Below are 16,022 nucleotides of genomic sequence, written 5' to 3' on the forward strand. Positions count from 1 at the left end.
GCACCTGCTGGACTTTCTTAGGTGATGGCCAGCACTGCAATGACTGAGGCATGCAGGACTGTCCAGGTATTAGACAAGCCAACCAGAGGTGAGGCATTACTGGACCTGGTGGTGCTCACCAATGTGGATGAGCTCATTAAAGCACTTAGGATTGCTGGCAGACTGGGTTGAGCGAATTTCAAGCTGTTAAAAGAGTCAATGAATGAGATCCCCTGTCCTTAGGGACAGAGGGGCTGATGAGAGCTGGCAGCTCTTTAAGGCACAAGAGCTCTCTATCCCAGTGTGTAAGAAATCAAGTAAGGCAGGCCAGAATCCAGCATGGGTGAGCAAGGATCTGCTCCTTGAATTGAGGAGTAAGAAATAAATGCACAGCTAGTGGAAGCAGGGACAGGTGATCTGGGGAGAGTACAGGGATATGGTTCGAATGCATAGGGATGAGGTTGTGAAAGCTAAAGCAAAGCTGGAACAGGACTTGTCAAAGGACATGAAGAATCACAAGAAGGGATTCTATAAGTACATAGGTCAGAAAAGAAAGGCCAAGGAGAGTGTACCCCTTCTGAAAAGCAAGAAGAGTGAATTGGTGGCAACTGCTATGGAGAAGGCTGAGGTATTAAATGAGTTCTTTTCCTCAGTCTTCACTGGCAGTCAGGCTTCCCACTTCTCTCAAGTTCCTGATCCTCTGGGTGGCTGGGGAGGGGGAGTGAAGATCCTCCCACTATAAGTGAAGAGCAGGTTCAGGATCACTTGATGAAGTTGAATAGCCACAAGTCTATGGGACCTGATGTCCTGATGTTCCTTCAACATGTTGTTGCCAAGCCACTTTACATCATATTTGAAAAGTCATGACAGTCAGGAGAAGTCCCAGGTGACTGGAAGAAGGGAAACATTGCTCCCATTTTTGAAAAGGGGAGAAGATCTATAGACTGGTGAGCCTCACTCTGTGCCTGGGAAGATCACGGAGCAAATTCTCCTAGAAGATATGCTAAGGCACATAAAAGACAAAGAGGTGATCCAAGGCAGCCTGCATGGCTTTACTAAGGGCAAATCATGCCTGACCAATCTGGTGGCCTTCTATGGTGGAGTGACAGCAATAACAAACAAGGGAAGACTGACAGATGTCCTCTATCTACAATTTTGTAAGGTTTTTGATAAGGTCCCACATGACATCCATATCTCCAAATTGGAGAGACAGTAATTTGATGGATAGACTATTCAATGGATAAGGAGATGGATGGATGGATGGATGGATGGATGGATGGATGGATGGATGGATGGAGCCAGAGAGTTGTGGTCAGTGGCTCTATGTCTAAGTGAAAGCTGGTGATGAGTGGTATCCCTCAGGGCTTTGTCTTGCGACCAGTACTCTTCAGTATCTTCATCAATGACATAGACAGTGAGACTGAATGCACTCTCAGCAAGTTTGGAGATGACATGAAGCTGATCAGTGCAGTTGTCACAACAGAAGGAAGGGATGCTATCCAGAGGGACCTAGATAAACTTGAGAAATGGGCCCAAGAGAACTTAATGAAATTCAGGAAGTTCAAGTGCAAGGTGCTTTACCTGGTTTGGGGCAACCCCAGACATGAGTACACACTGTGAGAAGAAGCCATTGAGAGGAGCTCTACAGAGAAAGACTTAGGAGTTCTCATGGATGAAAAGCTAGACATGAGCCAACAGTGTGTGCTTGCAGCCCAGAAGGCAAATTGCATCCTGGGCTGCATCAAAAGAGGGCCAGCAGGTCAAGGGAGGTGATTCTCCCCCTCTATTTTGCCTTCGTGAGACCTCACTTAATGAGGGGGGTACTGGAGTACTGCGTCCAGGTCTGGGGTCCTCCCCACAAGAGAGACATAGACCTGTTAGAGCAGGTCCAGAGGAGGGCCACCAGGATGATCATAGGGATGGAACACTTCTCCTATGAAGACAGGCTGAGAGAGCTGTGGTTGCATCCTGGAGAAGAGGTGGCCTTCCAGTACCTTAAGGGGGCTTATAAAAAGGAAGGACAGGGACTTTTTATATGGGAGATAGTGACAGGACAAGGAGCAACAGTTTTAAAATGAAAAAGGGCAAGTTTAGATTAAATGTTAGGTAGACATTCTTTACCCAGATGGAGGTGAAACACTGGAACAGGCTGTCCAGAGAAGTTGTGAATGCCTCATCTCTGGAAGCGTTCAGGGCCAAGCTGGATGGGGCCCTGAGCAACCTGATCTAGTGGGTGGCATTCTTGCCCATGGCAGAGGGGTTAGAACTACATGATCTTTAAGGTTCCTTCCAACCCAAATCATTCTCTGATTCAATGAACTGTGGGAGGACAACCGAATATGAAACTTTGCACTGCACCTACCCATGCTCTGCCTAAATACTTTCAGTGAATCTTTTTCTCCTTAAATGCCTGGCATTGTTAAATGAACAGGAAGATGAATGACATGTTTGCATTCAAAACTGCTCACAAGTTTGTCCACTGCCTTGTAGGAGAGGATATTGTTACAAGAAAAGGTACTGGAGCCAGAGAATTCCTGAAAACTGCAGCAGCATTCACAGTGTAACAGTAACAACTTAACATTAACAACATTCCACAGCTGCTTGACTCCCAGTAAACAAATATCCACAGGTTTATAATAAAAGGGATATACATTTCCTTGACCGACCCTGATCTGCAATGGATTGTACAGTTGCTTAAAAACCAAGCATGGCCATTCTGTATTTGTTGGATTGTGTGGAACATCCAGATGGTTCAAGTGTAGCTGCATGCCATGGCTACACTGCACACCTGGCTGTAAGCCTGCCTTACCATACAGGCTGCTGAAAATCCAAATTCCTGGAGGTTGAACTGCTGTCTGTGCAACACTTCTAATGAAAAAGTAGCTTGTAAATAATGGTATGCTGAGATCTGACTTTCTCAGTTACAGACAGTTGCTTCTGGATAACTGTCAGTTCAGGAAAAGAACACCTTTTTTGTCACTAGACCACTCAGATATGTTTCTTTCCAATAGGAGACACACTACAATTTGCCACGTGCCTGTGAATAATACTGAATATCCTTAGGAACCATATGAGGAAGACCTTCAGTAACAAAGAATGAATCCTCCAGGAGGGTCCTTTGAGCACACAGCATAACTACCTTCCACTTCAGTTGCACCACAACCCTCCATGTACCATCAGTGGAAAAATAAACCACAGCTTGTTGGGCAAGCTGAAGAAAGAGTCATTGGGAGCAGAGGCCATACTCAAGAAGACTGGATAACTTCAGCATGAGGCTAAACTTAGGCACAAGTTTCTCTCTCTCCTTCCTGATCTGACAGCTCTTCCACTGGAAGGTTTCATAAAAAGACTATTCCCAGCACCATGCATTTTGAATGTTTGACTGTACACTGACACCCCATCCCTATTCCATCCTCTTCACCTACCTCAACACACATGCCTTCCCTCAGAAATAAACTGCTACAGATGTTTTTACCTTGCTTATTAAGAAAGCCACTGTGTCATGCTTGTAGAAGTTCTCTTTATAGGAGCCCAGCCAGGTTTCTGCTATTCGGATTTTATTCCTCACAATGGCCTCTTCATAGGCGAAAGTACGGGGAAAGTGATTTCGATAGACGTGCCCAACTCGGGAGCAGGGAACAATTTCTACAGAGCCACCACAGAGCCAGGTCTGAAACACAGGTGAAAGCATAAAACCAGATTACCTTATTTAGATTACCTTTACCTGAAAAGGAGAAGCTCCCTTACTCTAGACTCTGCCCTAGGAAATCCTATGCTGCACATTGCTGGAAATAGCAAGAACATTATTATATGCTTTTTCATACACTATTCCCCACAGAAACAGAGACACAGAGAAGATACTGGGCATTCAGTCCTTTGATTTGACCCAGTGTGGCTATTTATATGTTTTTATGTTTTTCTGTGCACAAACAGTGCAGTGTAGTGGAGAGACCCGGGGGGGACACCTTCTCTTATCTGGGACATTAAAGAAACTATGCTCTTTGTGCTTGCAATTTTCATTGCTCTTTAATATCAGTTGCTCTTTGTATTCAGCAAAAATCATTGCAAAGAATTTAAGACAAGCAGTTTGTTATTAAAACTACAGGTTGGCACAGAAATAAAGCTGCTCTCCCTTTGGTGCATGTTACATGCCAAAATAGAAGAGGCAGCTCTCAGAGGGTGCCAAAAGCGCTGATTCAGTCCCAAGGCAGATAGTGATAGCCAGTGAAACTTTCTTCTCCTTACATAATGTTCCTAGCTCATAGCAGCTGCATGTTCTTGTATAGTTCTGACAGACTGCAGAGCTTGGGGATAGATTTCTGTGAGGAAGATGATAGCCTCTATACCCTGACATATTCTGCACTTAATTTCTTTTATAAATATCTTCTTGCCTTTTCATTCAAGTTCCTTAAAAGCCCAATAGTTACCACAGCTTGATGTTTTAATTAAGGTTCTTACCCTTATAGACAGCTCCAGATTTTCTGCTCCCCAAGTGGTCATGTCAGAATCATAAGCTCCAGTATTTTGGAAGTAATGTCGATCCATGGCCACCACTGCACCAGCTACTGCAGGACTCCTGTGTAGAAAACAGTTTAGAAGTGAATGCCTTGACTTTTCGATAAGGAATCATGCAAAGGATGAAAATTCCACCTTTCCATAGAGATAGCATTACAAAATATTTGAATACTGATCCATATAAGCTTGAATTAATCAATTATCTAATCAAAAGAAAGAACAACTGCAATTTAATTCTAAGATTTGCTTGGGGAAGGGAGCCAAGAGCTGAATTAGTAAATAAGGCTCAGAACAGTGGAAAATGTTGCATACATGTACATCCAAACCAAGAGACAAACAGATCATGATTAAGACATCTCTTTTAACTCTGTAGGACCCATCTTTTGCTTTCCCTCCACACCTTGTCTGGTCAGGCTGTACACTAGTTGTGTTAATGCGTGGAAAATATTTGTCATGTTGAAAGTCTGACTGCAATCTAGTTAGAATTATTACTGAAGGCCAAAACGGACAGCGTCAACCAAAAAACTATCCCTTCAACAATATTAACTAAGTGTATGCAAGTAACCACATCTCCCTTCTGTTATAGCTGGAACATGACCCAAACTGTAAAGTTTTGCTGCTGAGCAGAGTGGAGGCATATTGTCTGATGGACTGTTACCTGATAGGGCTGATGGGAGACAGTCGTACCTTCTCTTCATGCTCTGGCACTGGTTCCCAATGAAAATCTAGTTTCCAATCAAAAACACCTCGATGCAGGCCCACAGAGTGATAGTACTGAAAAGTCTTCCAGTCTATGACATCTATGACAGGGGAGACGATACTGTTTCTGAAAAATATCAATCAACAATATAATTTCAATATCAATTATCAATACCAACAATACCATATATTTCTGAAACCAAAGCAAAAATGAAGTTCACTACTCTGTTAGTAAACGGTGGTTCTCCTCCTCTTTGACACTGTAAAGCACAAGCACTCCTCTAGATGTGAATTGTCCTCATTTTCCCTGCTGGCAGAAGCTCAGGTGCTTAGTGCATGGGAATACTGAGCATGCAGTGAGGAATCTAAGGATCAGTAATTTATTGATACCCTGTACCTTGCATTGTCATTTAAAGATATTCAGGATTTTGTTAGGAGTTAATCATCAGAATTCTTATAAAGCTATTTCACACAGAGGCCCCAACCTCTGACGTTACAAGCTCCATATGTATGCAAAGTTTACAGCAAAAGATTATTTTGGCCTCACACACTTTACTTTGATTTTCTTGTAGATTTTCCACACACTTCATGAGTTTGTCACTTCAGGCCAATGAAGAGTGCACTTATCCATAGCTTATTCTGCTGATTGTTTGCAAAACATTTATTACTGGGTTCATAAGCCAGTTTCTGTCTGTATTTTATCACAAGCACTTGCAAATGCATTGTCACAGTGTGGAATCTACTTTCAAGAGCCAGAGCAGAGCCATTACACCATAAGTGGCAACCCTTCAATTCATTTCTAACTTGAGTTAAATTTGGATTAGTCTGAGAAGAGGTATTAGATATTTCCCCATGGCAAAAAAAGTCACAGTATTTCACAGTGTGCTTGCACATCATCTTGGAATTAACTGGTAGCTCAGAAGAGCCTGCAGTGTTCCCTGTTTCCAAGTCAATGACATATCACATTTTGAAATTTTCAGAGTATAAATGCAATGGTATTAGGAACTTCAGGAAAAAAATGTTGAATAAACACATTATCCACTTCTTCTCTGTCATGCAAAAAGGGTAGCCTCTGGTGCCAGTGCAAAGACTTGTCTATGGACAGAAATCTCTCTGGATAAAACCCAGTAACATTTAGAAGGGAATAAAGTACATTGGAAAAAAATTACTCTTGTTCAGGAGTAGGAATATACATATAGGAAATTATTCTGGAGTAGTGCTTTCCCTAGAAAATAACTTCCTGTTAAAACAGACAGATATGAAATGGTTGATTTGGGGGTAAAAAGTAGATGGTTTTATCTCCTCTTTTATAGCTTTATATGTTGGTCAGAAAACACTTGAGAGAAATATGCTTTAAACATAATATTATCAATGAAGAAAGGACATTTCAGAAGTCTCCAGTGTAGTGAGCCCTTCATACTTTTCCATCGCAGAGACCAGAATCAGCTGAGGAAGATGCAGCTCTGGGTGACACTAACGTAATGTTGACATATTTTCTCTGCCTCTACAGTCACTACTGTAATGTTTTTCTCAGTATCAGGATGGGGGAAATTCCAAATTTTGTTTTATCATGCTTGACATTTCCTGCAGAGAATTTCAGAAATCCATGGAGAAACAGACTACTGATTGTCAGTGAATTGTACAAAAATGAACTATGCAGAGAATTGCTTTAAAATGACTCAGTTATTCCTTTGTTTCCTCGTAAGAGCAGACTGTCCTATGATGAGCTAAAGGCAGGAAGATTTAAAATAGAAAAGAGATTATATTTCTCCACTCTGGTGTAAAACCATCCTTTGTAATATGCAATAATAGGTACTCTTAGAAACAAGTATTTGCTTTATAAATAGATGAGAAAATTTTATGGTCATATGCAACATTTGTAGGCATATACATTAAGGCAATGAGTTGCTGTTATACTTCCACAGGACTCAAGGGAAAATGGAAAGAAATCATCTAGCACTCAAGCCAGCAGGAGCCTTTCTACTGAAAGCTTTACTCACTAACAGCATGGAAAGGAAACCAACTGCTTCTAAAAGTTACTAAAGGATAGCGTCCTGATAGATTCACACATACGAGTATCATTTTCTTTGATATGCTGGGAAAAATGGATTTTATATGACTAAACTTAAAAATGAAAAGTCACTGTAATTGTCATTTCTACTGCCTGCTGCATTCTCCAGTGCACGAGTATCTCTGACAACTGTCTGTAGTTGCACTTTCATAGTTCCCACCTCAGTTTGCTGCTGCTTTCTGAAATCCATGCTATCTATTGCTACAGGTTTATCCATTCTCATCCAGACAGGAATGAGGAACTAATGACCTCAGGGTGCTTTATTTTACAATTTCAGAGTCCAGAGGGAAATAGCAGGAGGGTGTATTTGAGTGGAAGCCAGAGGCAATGTAGCCTAAACTATTGAAAAGACCTTGACCATGAAGAGTGGACCATATGAACTGAACTGAACTGATCCTAGAAAGAGACAATGCAGATACTTAGATACACTCAGATATATTCTGGATCAGATGATCCAAATATTTCAGACTATCCAACATTTTCGTATACTTTCATCCATTCTAAACCTGTCCTTTTTGGATCCACCTTAAATTTGTTGCCACGATAAAACTCCAATCTCCAACAGTGTCTCTCTGGCATCAGTGCACTTGCTCACAAGAGTAAGCATCACGGTAGTAGTTCTTGTTATTGGGCATTCGTTCTTCAATGCCATTCAGAAAATACCTGTAATGATGTAATGGATTCTGATGGTTTGGCGACCAAGCAATTATCCAAACTATCTGCAAATTATTACATGGAAAATGACAGTGGTTAAGACAGCTGAAAATAACTCACTGGATAGGTCATATTCTATCCCAGCTAAATTCAACAATAAACCAGAACAAGATAAAATCTAATCTCCTTTCCCACAGAATTATACAGTACAAACCGATAACTCTTTTAGAGCTACTACTCCAGTAGCTCTTTCAGAATGCCAAGATAACAGTTTTCAAGTGTATTTTTGTTAGAGTAATTCTAGATCAACACCTAGATTAAACTGGAGTAACTCTGCTGAAACTAATAGAAACACACCTTCATAAAACTAAATACTGGGAGTGTCTTTCTGATCTGAAATAGAGGAATCCAGTAACTTTATCATGTGTGAAAACTGGTCAATGTCCAATTTTAATCTTAATCAAGCGCTGCTTTACCTATTTTTGGTTGGTATTAATTATTTTTAAAAATAAAATAGCTCTTTTCTGCATATTCAGTGATGGTTTGATATTTGTGTGCTTCTATATGCAAATTTGCAGCAGAAGGTAATTGAAAGTTGGAAGATGTTCTTAGTTGTTTTTAACTGGGTAACTGGCAGACAGTCAGCAGCCTCTTGGCACTTTGAAATGAAACACACTCTGGCAATCTACTGCTAATTTTACTCTGTGGAATTCAAGAAAAGGGAAAAACAGGAAATTCAAATACAACTATCAGCAAGGCTTTGAACTATTTGACTAATTTGTGAATATTTCAAATGCTTGGAATGTACATGGACTACAGAAGGTCACAATTCCATGAAAAAGAGCAACCCAAACAACAATTTCCTGGTTTGAGATTTCCCAACCAAATACAATTGCAAATGAAAAGTCTTCCCATGACCTTTTACAATCACCATGAACATTATGTTCTTTTCTAATTTTAGACTAAATAACATGAGGAGAGGAAGATTTAATTAACACGTGTTTTGAAGTATTAGATACACTTTTTAAAATTGATTTACACTTTCTTTTGCTGGCAAGGGAACAGATTATAAACTGTTTAAATCTTCTTTTAAATAAGGAGGAACAAAAAACCACCAAAAAATCAAACATGAAAATTATGTATTTTCCTCCACCTGTTTCAGAGTGGATCACTCCCTGCAAAAATTAAATAGCTAGGAAATCTAGGCAGTCCGAGTCCTCTGTCTCTGCACATAGTCAAAACTTCAGTGAATAACTGAGGACCTGAGCTGGTTCCACAGCACACTGCATTTTCACTGAAAGCATCTGGCTGGCTAGCTGAAGTCTTAGAAATGCAATCCATTTGAAATTAAATAGGGTTAATAGAAAGATAAAATGCAGTGATCAGGAATGGCAAAGGTGTGGTATAAAGGATTACTTAAATACTGCCTTACAGACCAACCCCAGACTGACTTAGGATATATGGACAGTCTCCTTGAATTGATGGACTATTCCTATGCTAAGCACTAAACAAATCTCTGCTAGGTAGAGTGCTAAGGGAATACTTTATTAAAAATGTAATTATTTTCAAACCTGTTTTCAAATCTATTTTCTGCTAATTTTTTTGCGAATTTTCTGAAATTTGCACATGGGGTAGCAAAGTCTGTAGAGGCAACCAGCATCTTTTTACACTGCACAGTCAGGGCACTGTGCCATGAATTGTGACTAAATCCTCATTGCCTCTATGTTTGCCAGTAATATTTGCTTTTGGCTTTAGATTCTTCAGTTTTCTTTACTTCAGCTTCTTTAAAATAGGTCACTCACTGATCTTGATCAACTGTGAAAGATTGCAAAGAGATAGCATATCTTCCCATAGCATACCATGTAAATGCAGAACATTTACTGAATTTGAAATGAGTGTTATTGACAAATGGAGGATATAAAAGGATCAAGCAAACAGAAATCCCAGGAAACAGGCTGTTATATGTGAAGTATATGGATTGATTTCAGAATAAGAGGAGTAGCATGGAATTGCATGCTCAGATGCTGGGGTTGTGAGGCCTCTGAATGGATGAGATCATACTACCCAAGCCTGTGAGAAGTTTGAAAACAGATGGCTTATGTATTTGGTAGCTCAGAAAGCTGGGATATGGGCCACTGAAAAGTGTGGAATCAGATCAAAAGAGATGAAGGAGCTGTTCATCTTTAGTACAAAGTATTTCCCTCCTTTCTAGTGTATTATCATAAAACCAGAACCACACAGAAACTTCTGGACAGCAGAACTCTGTTCCTATGCCTGTATCTTCAAGTGGAGGCAGGCTCCAATTTACCCCAGAATGGGAGCACACAGATGATGAAATGCCTTTCCCCTGCTATGTTAATTTCTAATTCTGTTTATGAGAAGTTTCATTAAAGATTAGTGACCTAGAATCACAGTGCTTAAGTAGAGGCACTTTGAGTTTTAGAAACTAGATAAGCTTTTTTAAAATAATGTAACAGGCTTCTGTTTTCAAGTGTCATGTTTGAGCTCTAGCATAGGCAGTGCCCCGGCAGAGTGAAACAGCCCTTGAAAAGAGGAGCAGGGGAAAGGTCCTAAGGGCCAGCTACCCCTTTGCAAGCCACCCTTCTGCCATGGTTATGTCCAGGCATTTTTTTAGAGGTGGAAGTCCTTGTCAAGAATGTAATTAAGGTTCTTTTTGCTTCCATGTAGTATTCTCGGGAAACATGCTCTGTATTTTTTATTTTATTTTTCTTTTAAATCATCCTGCTTCAGCATGGTGGTCACTCGTTTTAGATTAAAGGAACAACATTTTCAAGGCTTCACAGCACAGTTCATTATATGCCCCCTCTGCCTTTCACTGCCTTTGGATTGAATACAAAATAGCAGCTGTCTTCTGCAGTCTCCTGGAAAAGGCAAACCTTTCAAAAGACAACTGCAATAACGGCACAGCTGCATTTCTGTGCATCATGCTATTCACCTGGAATTAGCCTGGAACATAAACACTTGTCAAATGAAATGATCTGTGGGGCATCTCATCTAGTTTTCTAATGTTGTCCAGGTACCTACAGTATTCATCCTTGAATAATCAAAATGTCAGGGAATGCTTTAAAAACCACCAAACCATTCTCTAGGCAGTATAGAGTAAAGCTGATGCATGGCTTCCCAGTCAACTTGTTAGGAATGGTTCACAGAACTAGTCCCAGTCAAGGTGCCCATAAATGCATGCCCAATGATTTTAGAAAGACTTATTACTTTTTTTAAAAAATAAATTTGATTGGGTTAGTGAATAAAACCATCCCATGGGAGATGAAATGTCATCAACGAGAACAAGTCAAATATCTGTCAAATATTTCCGTACCTGTAAAACTGGGATAGTTTCTCCTGTGCTTGTCCTGTCATTACCAAAAACTGGGGATATCTGTCTTGCTGAATATTCAACTCATGGTGACGTCTCAGTTTGGGCAAGAATCTCTTGTCATCACTCTAAGACTGGTCCCAGTAATAGTGGTAGATCTGATGACAAGTCTAGAAACTTAGGCTTAATCACATTTCTCAAAGTTAAAACCTCCCTCTAGCTCCATTAAGCTCCTGCAAAGGTTTGAGCTTTGGAGAGGCTGCATTTTAACTTGCCAGCAGCAGCTCACTCACTCTAGGCAAGTAAGTGATTTCCCATCCTGTCTCCCCAGCAAAAGCAGATGAGTTACAGCTTGACTGGTACATTAAGAAGAGGAAAGACGTATATTTCGCCAGTCACCGTAAGCTATTTTTCACTGTACTTTCCTGATTTGGGTAGTCTCAGGCAGTGCACATGATTTAATTTAACAGCTCCTCAACTGCTAAATGAAGCCAAGTTGACTGTGCTAATGCTTTGCATTTCCATGGTGAGCTCCATGCAGGCATTACAAGCAATTTACAAAAAAATAATGAATTAAGTTTCTTATCAGGTCAGTGTTATTATCACCATTCTTCAGCTGGAGAACGAGGGACAGCAAGGGAAAGTGGTTGCCAGATGCCTTAGAGCATGTCTACCCTGTGCCATGGAGAATGTCACAGGTTCTCCACACTAGCAGTGACAAAGCTTTCAGGGTCAGACACAGTGACTGATACAGCATACAGAAAGGGACAGCTTAGCCCATACTATTATCCAAACCCTCTTGCACCCTTGCTTCATTAATCCCATTAGACATTAGGTAACTCAGTGTTAAATTCTGCTCTCCTGGAGGAATGAATGAGTATATGGGCCCTATAGAGGAAAAGCATTGCTTTCTCAATCCCTGGTGACAGTGATACAGAATCTCAGAGCGATAGCAGACTTGGTAGCTTTGCATTCCCTCAGCAGAAAAAATGACATTTGTGGTAGGGTCCTAACTTCTCTCTTGCCTTTGTAACTCTCCCTTCACTATAGCTTTTTTTCTTTCAGGAATAAACCATTGAGTAATGACTGGCCAATTGACACACACAAGATTTTTGTATGAGCATCAAAAATAGACTATAGCTCAAGGCAAAAGAATCATAAAGTGTATTCATAATAAACCATCTAATAAGTCAGCAAATAAAAAATAATCTGCTTTTCCAAGGATGACCTTTTTGAAAAGAATATTCCTGACATCCTCAGGCACTATTACCCGTGCTTTCAATATTCTTAATGTTTTCATTCAAATGATGTAATAATTTCTAAAAACTCACATTAATTCTCTAATAGGCAAACATAATAAGCCATAAAAGTAGCTTGTTCCAGTGCCTGGGAACAGCCTTTGAAGGTCTTTAATTTGACTATTTAATGGTCTGGTAAGAGTTTTAAAGAGCTTTTTTTTAATTTTACCCCCTCTAGCAATTAATTTTTTCCCAAGTGGCTTATGGATAATGATAGACAACTGAATGTACAAATTTTTCTTTCAGAAAAGTCCCTTTAATAAAGGATTTACTGACATATAATTCTTGAAACATTTGCAGTGATTTTAATCTCTTTGAAGGACTTGTGGACTGCATATATGAGCTCAACTGTACATTAGAAAGCAGGCCCAAGCACCACTCTAAACATGAAAGACTCAAAAAATACAAGTCTGTATCTTCCTCTGCCAGTTTGGTGTCAGTGAAAGTACCTGCAATTAGCTAGGATGGTCTAGGCTGCCCAGGAAGTCTATTTTTTGCTCTGGAACTGAAATAGTACAAGTAACATTGGTATGCAGCCAAACTGGCTCAGGAGGACAAAGCATTTTATCCTTAGCTTCATCACTGAGACAGCTAAAAAGTAAAAATAATGGAGTCTTGCAGTAGTTTCTCTGGTGAATGTTTGCAATTTGAAAACAGGCTCAGACTACAGCCGCTGTATTTCAGATCACCAGGAAGATTTCTTAGAGCTCCAACTGGATATAAACTCTGAAATTTCAGTGATACTGGATATGAAGTGAGGGCCGTCAGTGAGCTGTGTGACCCTATCACACTTCCCACCTATCAGTGATACATGTGGTGATAAGGGAGAAGATATAAGCAATGTGTCCAGAAGCAAGAAGGTAGACAAGGGAGGATAAGAAAACTACCCAAAACTTTCCAAGTACATCTGTTGCAGCAGAAATTGGCATATAGCTCAGAGGTCACAGGGATATTTACCGGCTGCTGGACAACCTGGCTAGGAGGGGTTCCAGCCAGCCCTTCTGACACTCGCAGTGTGAATCCATGAAGATGAGCACATCTCCAGTTGCCCGTGCAGCTCCTAACATCCGACCTCGGATGACTCCAAGCCTCTTGTTGCTCCGGATGAGCTTCACACCGTCCAGCTTAGAGACGTATTCACTCAGAGCTGACTTCAGGGGCCCTGTCAGAAACAGAACAGTCATTTTAAATGTTTTAGCTTTGATTCAAGCTGCTATGAAAAAGCAGAGGTGGTAGGAGATACTACTTCTTGCTGGTAAAATGTTTTAGGGGCATTTGTTTTACCTGGCTAATGTTTGGCTATGTTCTAAATATTCCCACAGCAGCATAATGTCAAAGGGAAGTAGAGACTAATGGAAACTGAGATTCACTAGGTGTGAAGCTATTCCTGTGGGAAACTTAATAGCCTCCTCTCCTGTTTTCAGCAAGAGGTGAATGCTCTCATCATCTCATAAAATATACACATCAGAGTGAGATACTACAGGTGTTTGGCTTTCCCAAGCACTTCGGATTACTTTAGCAATATGGAGTTTTCCACTCTACACTTCAGCCAAAGTCCAAGTCTGGAAATTATGACAGCAGATATGGTCCAGTGGGAGGGATAAGACTTGAATACTGTGATCTTATTTTAAAGCAAGAAAGGTCAGAGTCATCGTAAATGATGGGGAAAAAAAGGAAACATTTCAAAGTTGAAAGGCTACACTGAATTCTAGGGATGCAATAGTGAAACCTGGCAGCCAGTTCTGGGCTCTGTTTAGATCTCTTCCTGAGGATCCTCTTTGCCTTCTACTCTGTTCACACACTTCTTGGAGGAGAAGAGTTTCTTCCCTGAAGCTTTGGAATTAAGAGCTCATATACAGAGAAATGAGGGCTACCTTGCTGGCTGAGATCGTCGACTAGGATGATATCCTTGAGGAAGGCCTTTGAGGCTGTGTCCATAATGCTGTGCACAGTTCTCAGCAGAGTAGACCAGGCTTCATCATGAAAACAGATGATGACACTAGCAGTAGGCAGACTGGAGTCATACTTTTCCTGCAGACACCTGCATGGGATCAGATGAGGAAGACACTGGAAAAACTGGTACAACTTGCTACTTTTTTCTCAGAGCAAAGTTGTAAGCAACACCTAAACCTTCAGGGATGGAAAGTCTCAGCGCTCTTCTAATGAATTAAAGGAAGTATTAAGGTGTCCAAAACTGGAAGACAAAGTGAAAATATGGGAATGACACTACAAAAATTAAAATACAAAAAGAGGAAAGTTTTGCTGTGTTCTGGGATAGGTATATTTCTGCTCTGGCTGCCTCAAAAAACAGAGCTCAATCAGAAATGATCCAGAAAGCAAAGAAAAACTGAAAAGACAATTAGACAAAGCAGAGAGGGGGATGAAGCAGGTCAGTCAGCCTCCACCAATTTCCACATTTTCTCAAGTAACAGAGAAAAGAGCAAAATGACATGCAGTACCTTTAACAAATAAAATAACTCATCTGTACCACAGATCAGTATACTTGTGGACTATCTGACCTACGATCCTAGTGTATGAAGTCAACAGCTCAGTCCTGTACAGGAAAGAAAAGGATCCTTACATGGGCCATGAATACAAATACAGATATATTTAAGAAATTAAATGTATTTTTGCTATAAAGTTTGTATAAGTTGTTTTTTCCAATGAAAATGAATCACTGATGAATGAGGGTTCCAGCTGGGTAGATCCTCTCAATACCATTTTCTGCTTCTTTACACTTCCAGGTACTGACACAACCTACTGCAAGACATTTGCCTGATGGGTCACTATATGGCATTCCTAGAGATTTCAGTGTTGCCCATGACATTGAAACAACTTCCATCAAAATTCTTGTGAATTAGATGCTGCTTTGACAGTTCAAACATTTAAAGATGAAAAACTCTGCCTAGTCATCCTCACAGAAATGGCAAACCCTTATCAGACAATGGCTGTTTCATAAATGTAAGCAAAAGATCTACTAATTGTGTTTGTGACAAAAAGTGCTTTCTGATGTACCAGTCCTGGTACAGAGACACAGGGCACACTATCATGGCAGGAGGATGCACGTTTTCCAGAAAATGCCTTCAAACACCCATTGTAGAAATGCAAGTACTGTGCCTATATATCTACTTCGATTACATTAGAAAACTCATTTTAAAATCTTTTCATTTTGTGAATAACAGTCATTCAGTGTCCTAACTCATTTAATCTCCAGCAGCAAGAACTCATTCAAGCAATTACAGAATTGGCTGAATGTGGCCCATTGTTATTTCAGCATTTTTGTATTGCCAAGCAAATCATTACACAGATTTTACAGTGGTTGTTAAACTATTAGCTACTCAGCAGAACCTCAGGTAAGGAATATAATTTTAATATTGCTATATTTATTAGCATTTTACTTAGTGCTTCCATTCATGGACTGAGGCCCTATGCTGCTAGACACTATCTAGACACAAAGCTGCTAATCATTTAA

At 40.3% G+C, this 16,022-nt stretch overlaps 1 protein-coding gene across 1 annotated transcript in view; it reads right to left on the bottom strand.

The window, feature by feature from the left end:
* The window catches only part of GALNT15 (polypeptide N-acetylgalactosaminyltransferase 15), a gene marked incomplete at its 5' end in the record, with an annotated part of 20,346 nt that extends 5,755 nt beyond the window's left edge, over positions 1-14,591 (bottom strand). The window contains 5 exons of the mRNA XM_009072651.1: positions 3,455-3,649; positions 4,438-4,555; positions 5,153-5,320; positions 13,508-13,712; positions 14,425-14,591. Of these exons, the coding sequence (XP_009070899.1) occupies positions 3,455-3,649; positions 4,438-4,555; positions 5,153-5,320; positions 13,508-13,712; positions 14,425-14,591 (853 nt within the window). The remainder of the gene's footprint in view (positions 1-3,454; positions 3,650-4,437; positions 4,556-5,152; positions 5,321-13,507; positions 13,713-14,424) is intronic.
* Between the last annotated feature and the right edge of the window lie 1,431 nt (positions 14,592-16,022).

This window comes from Acanthisitta chloris, unplaced genomic scaffold (assembly GCF_000695815.1).
Source record: "Acanthisitta chloris isolate BGI_N310 unplaced genomic scaffold, ASM69581v1 scaffold15954, whole genome shotgun sequence".
Taxonomy (NCBI): Eukaryota; Metazoa; Chordata; class Aves; order Passeriformes; family Acanthisittidae; genus Acanthisitta; species Acanthisitta chloris.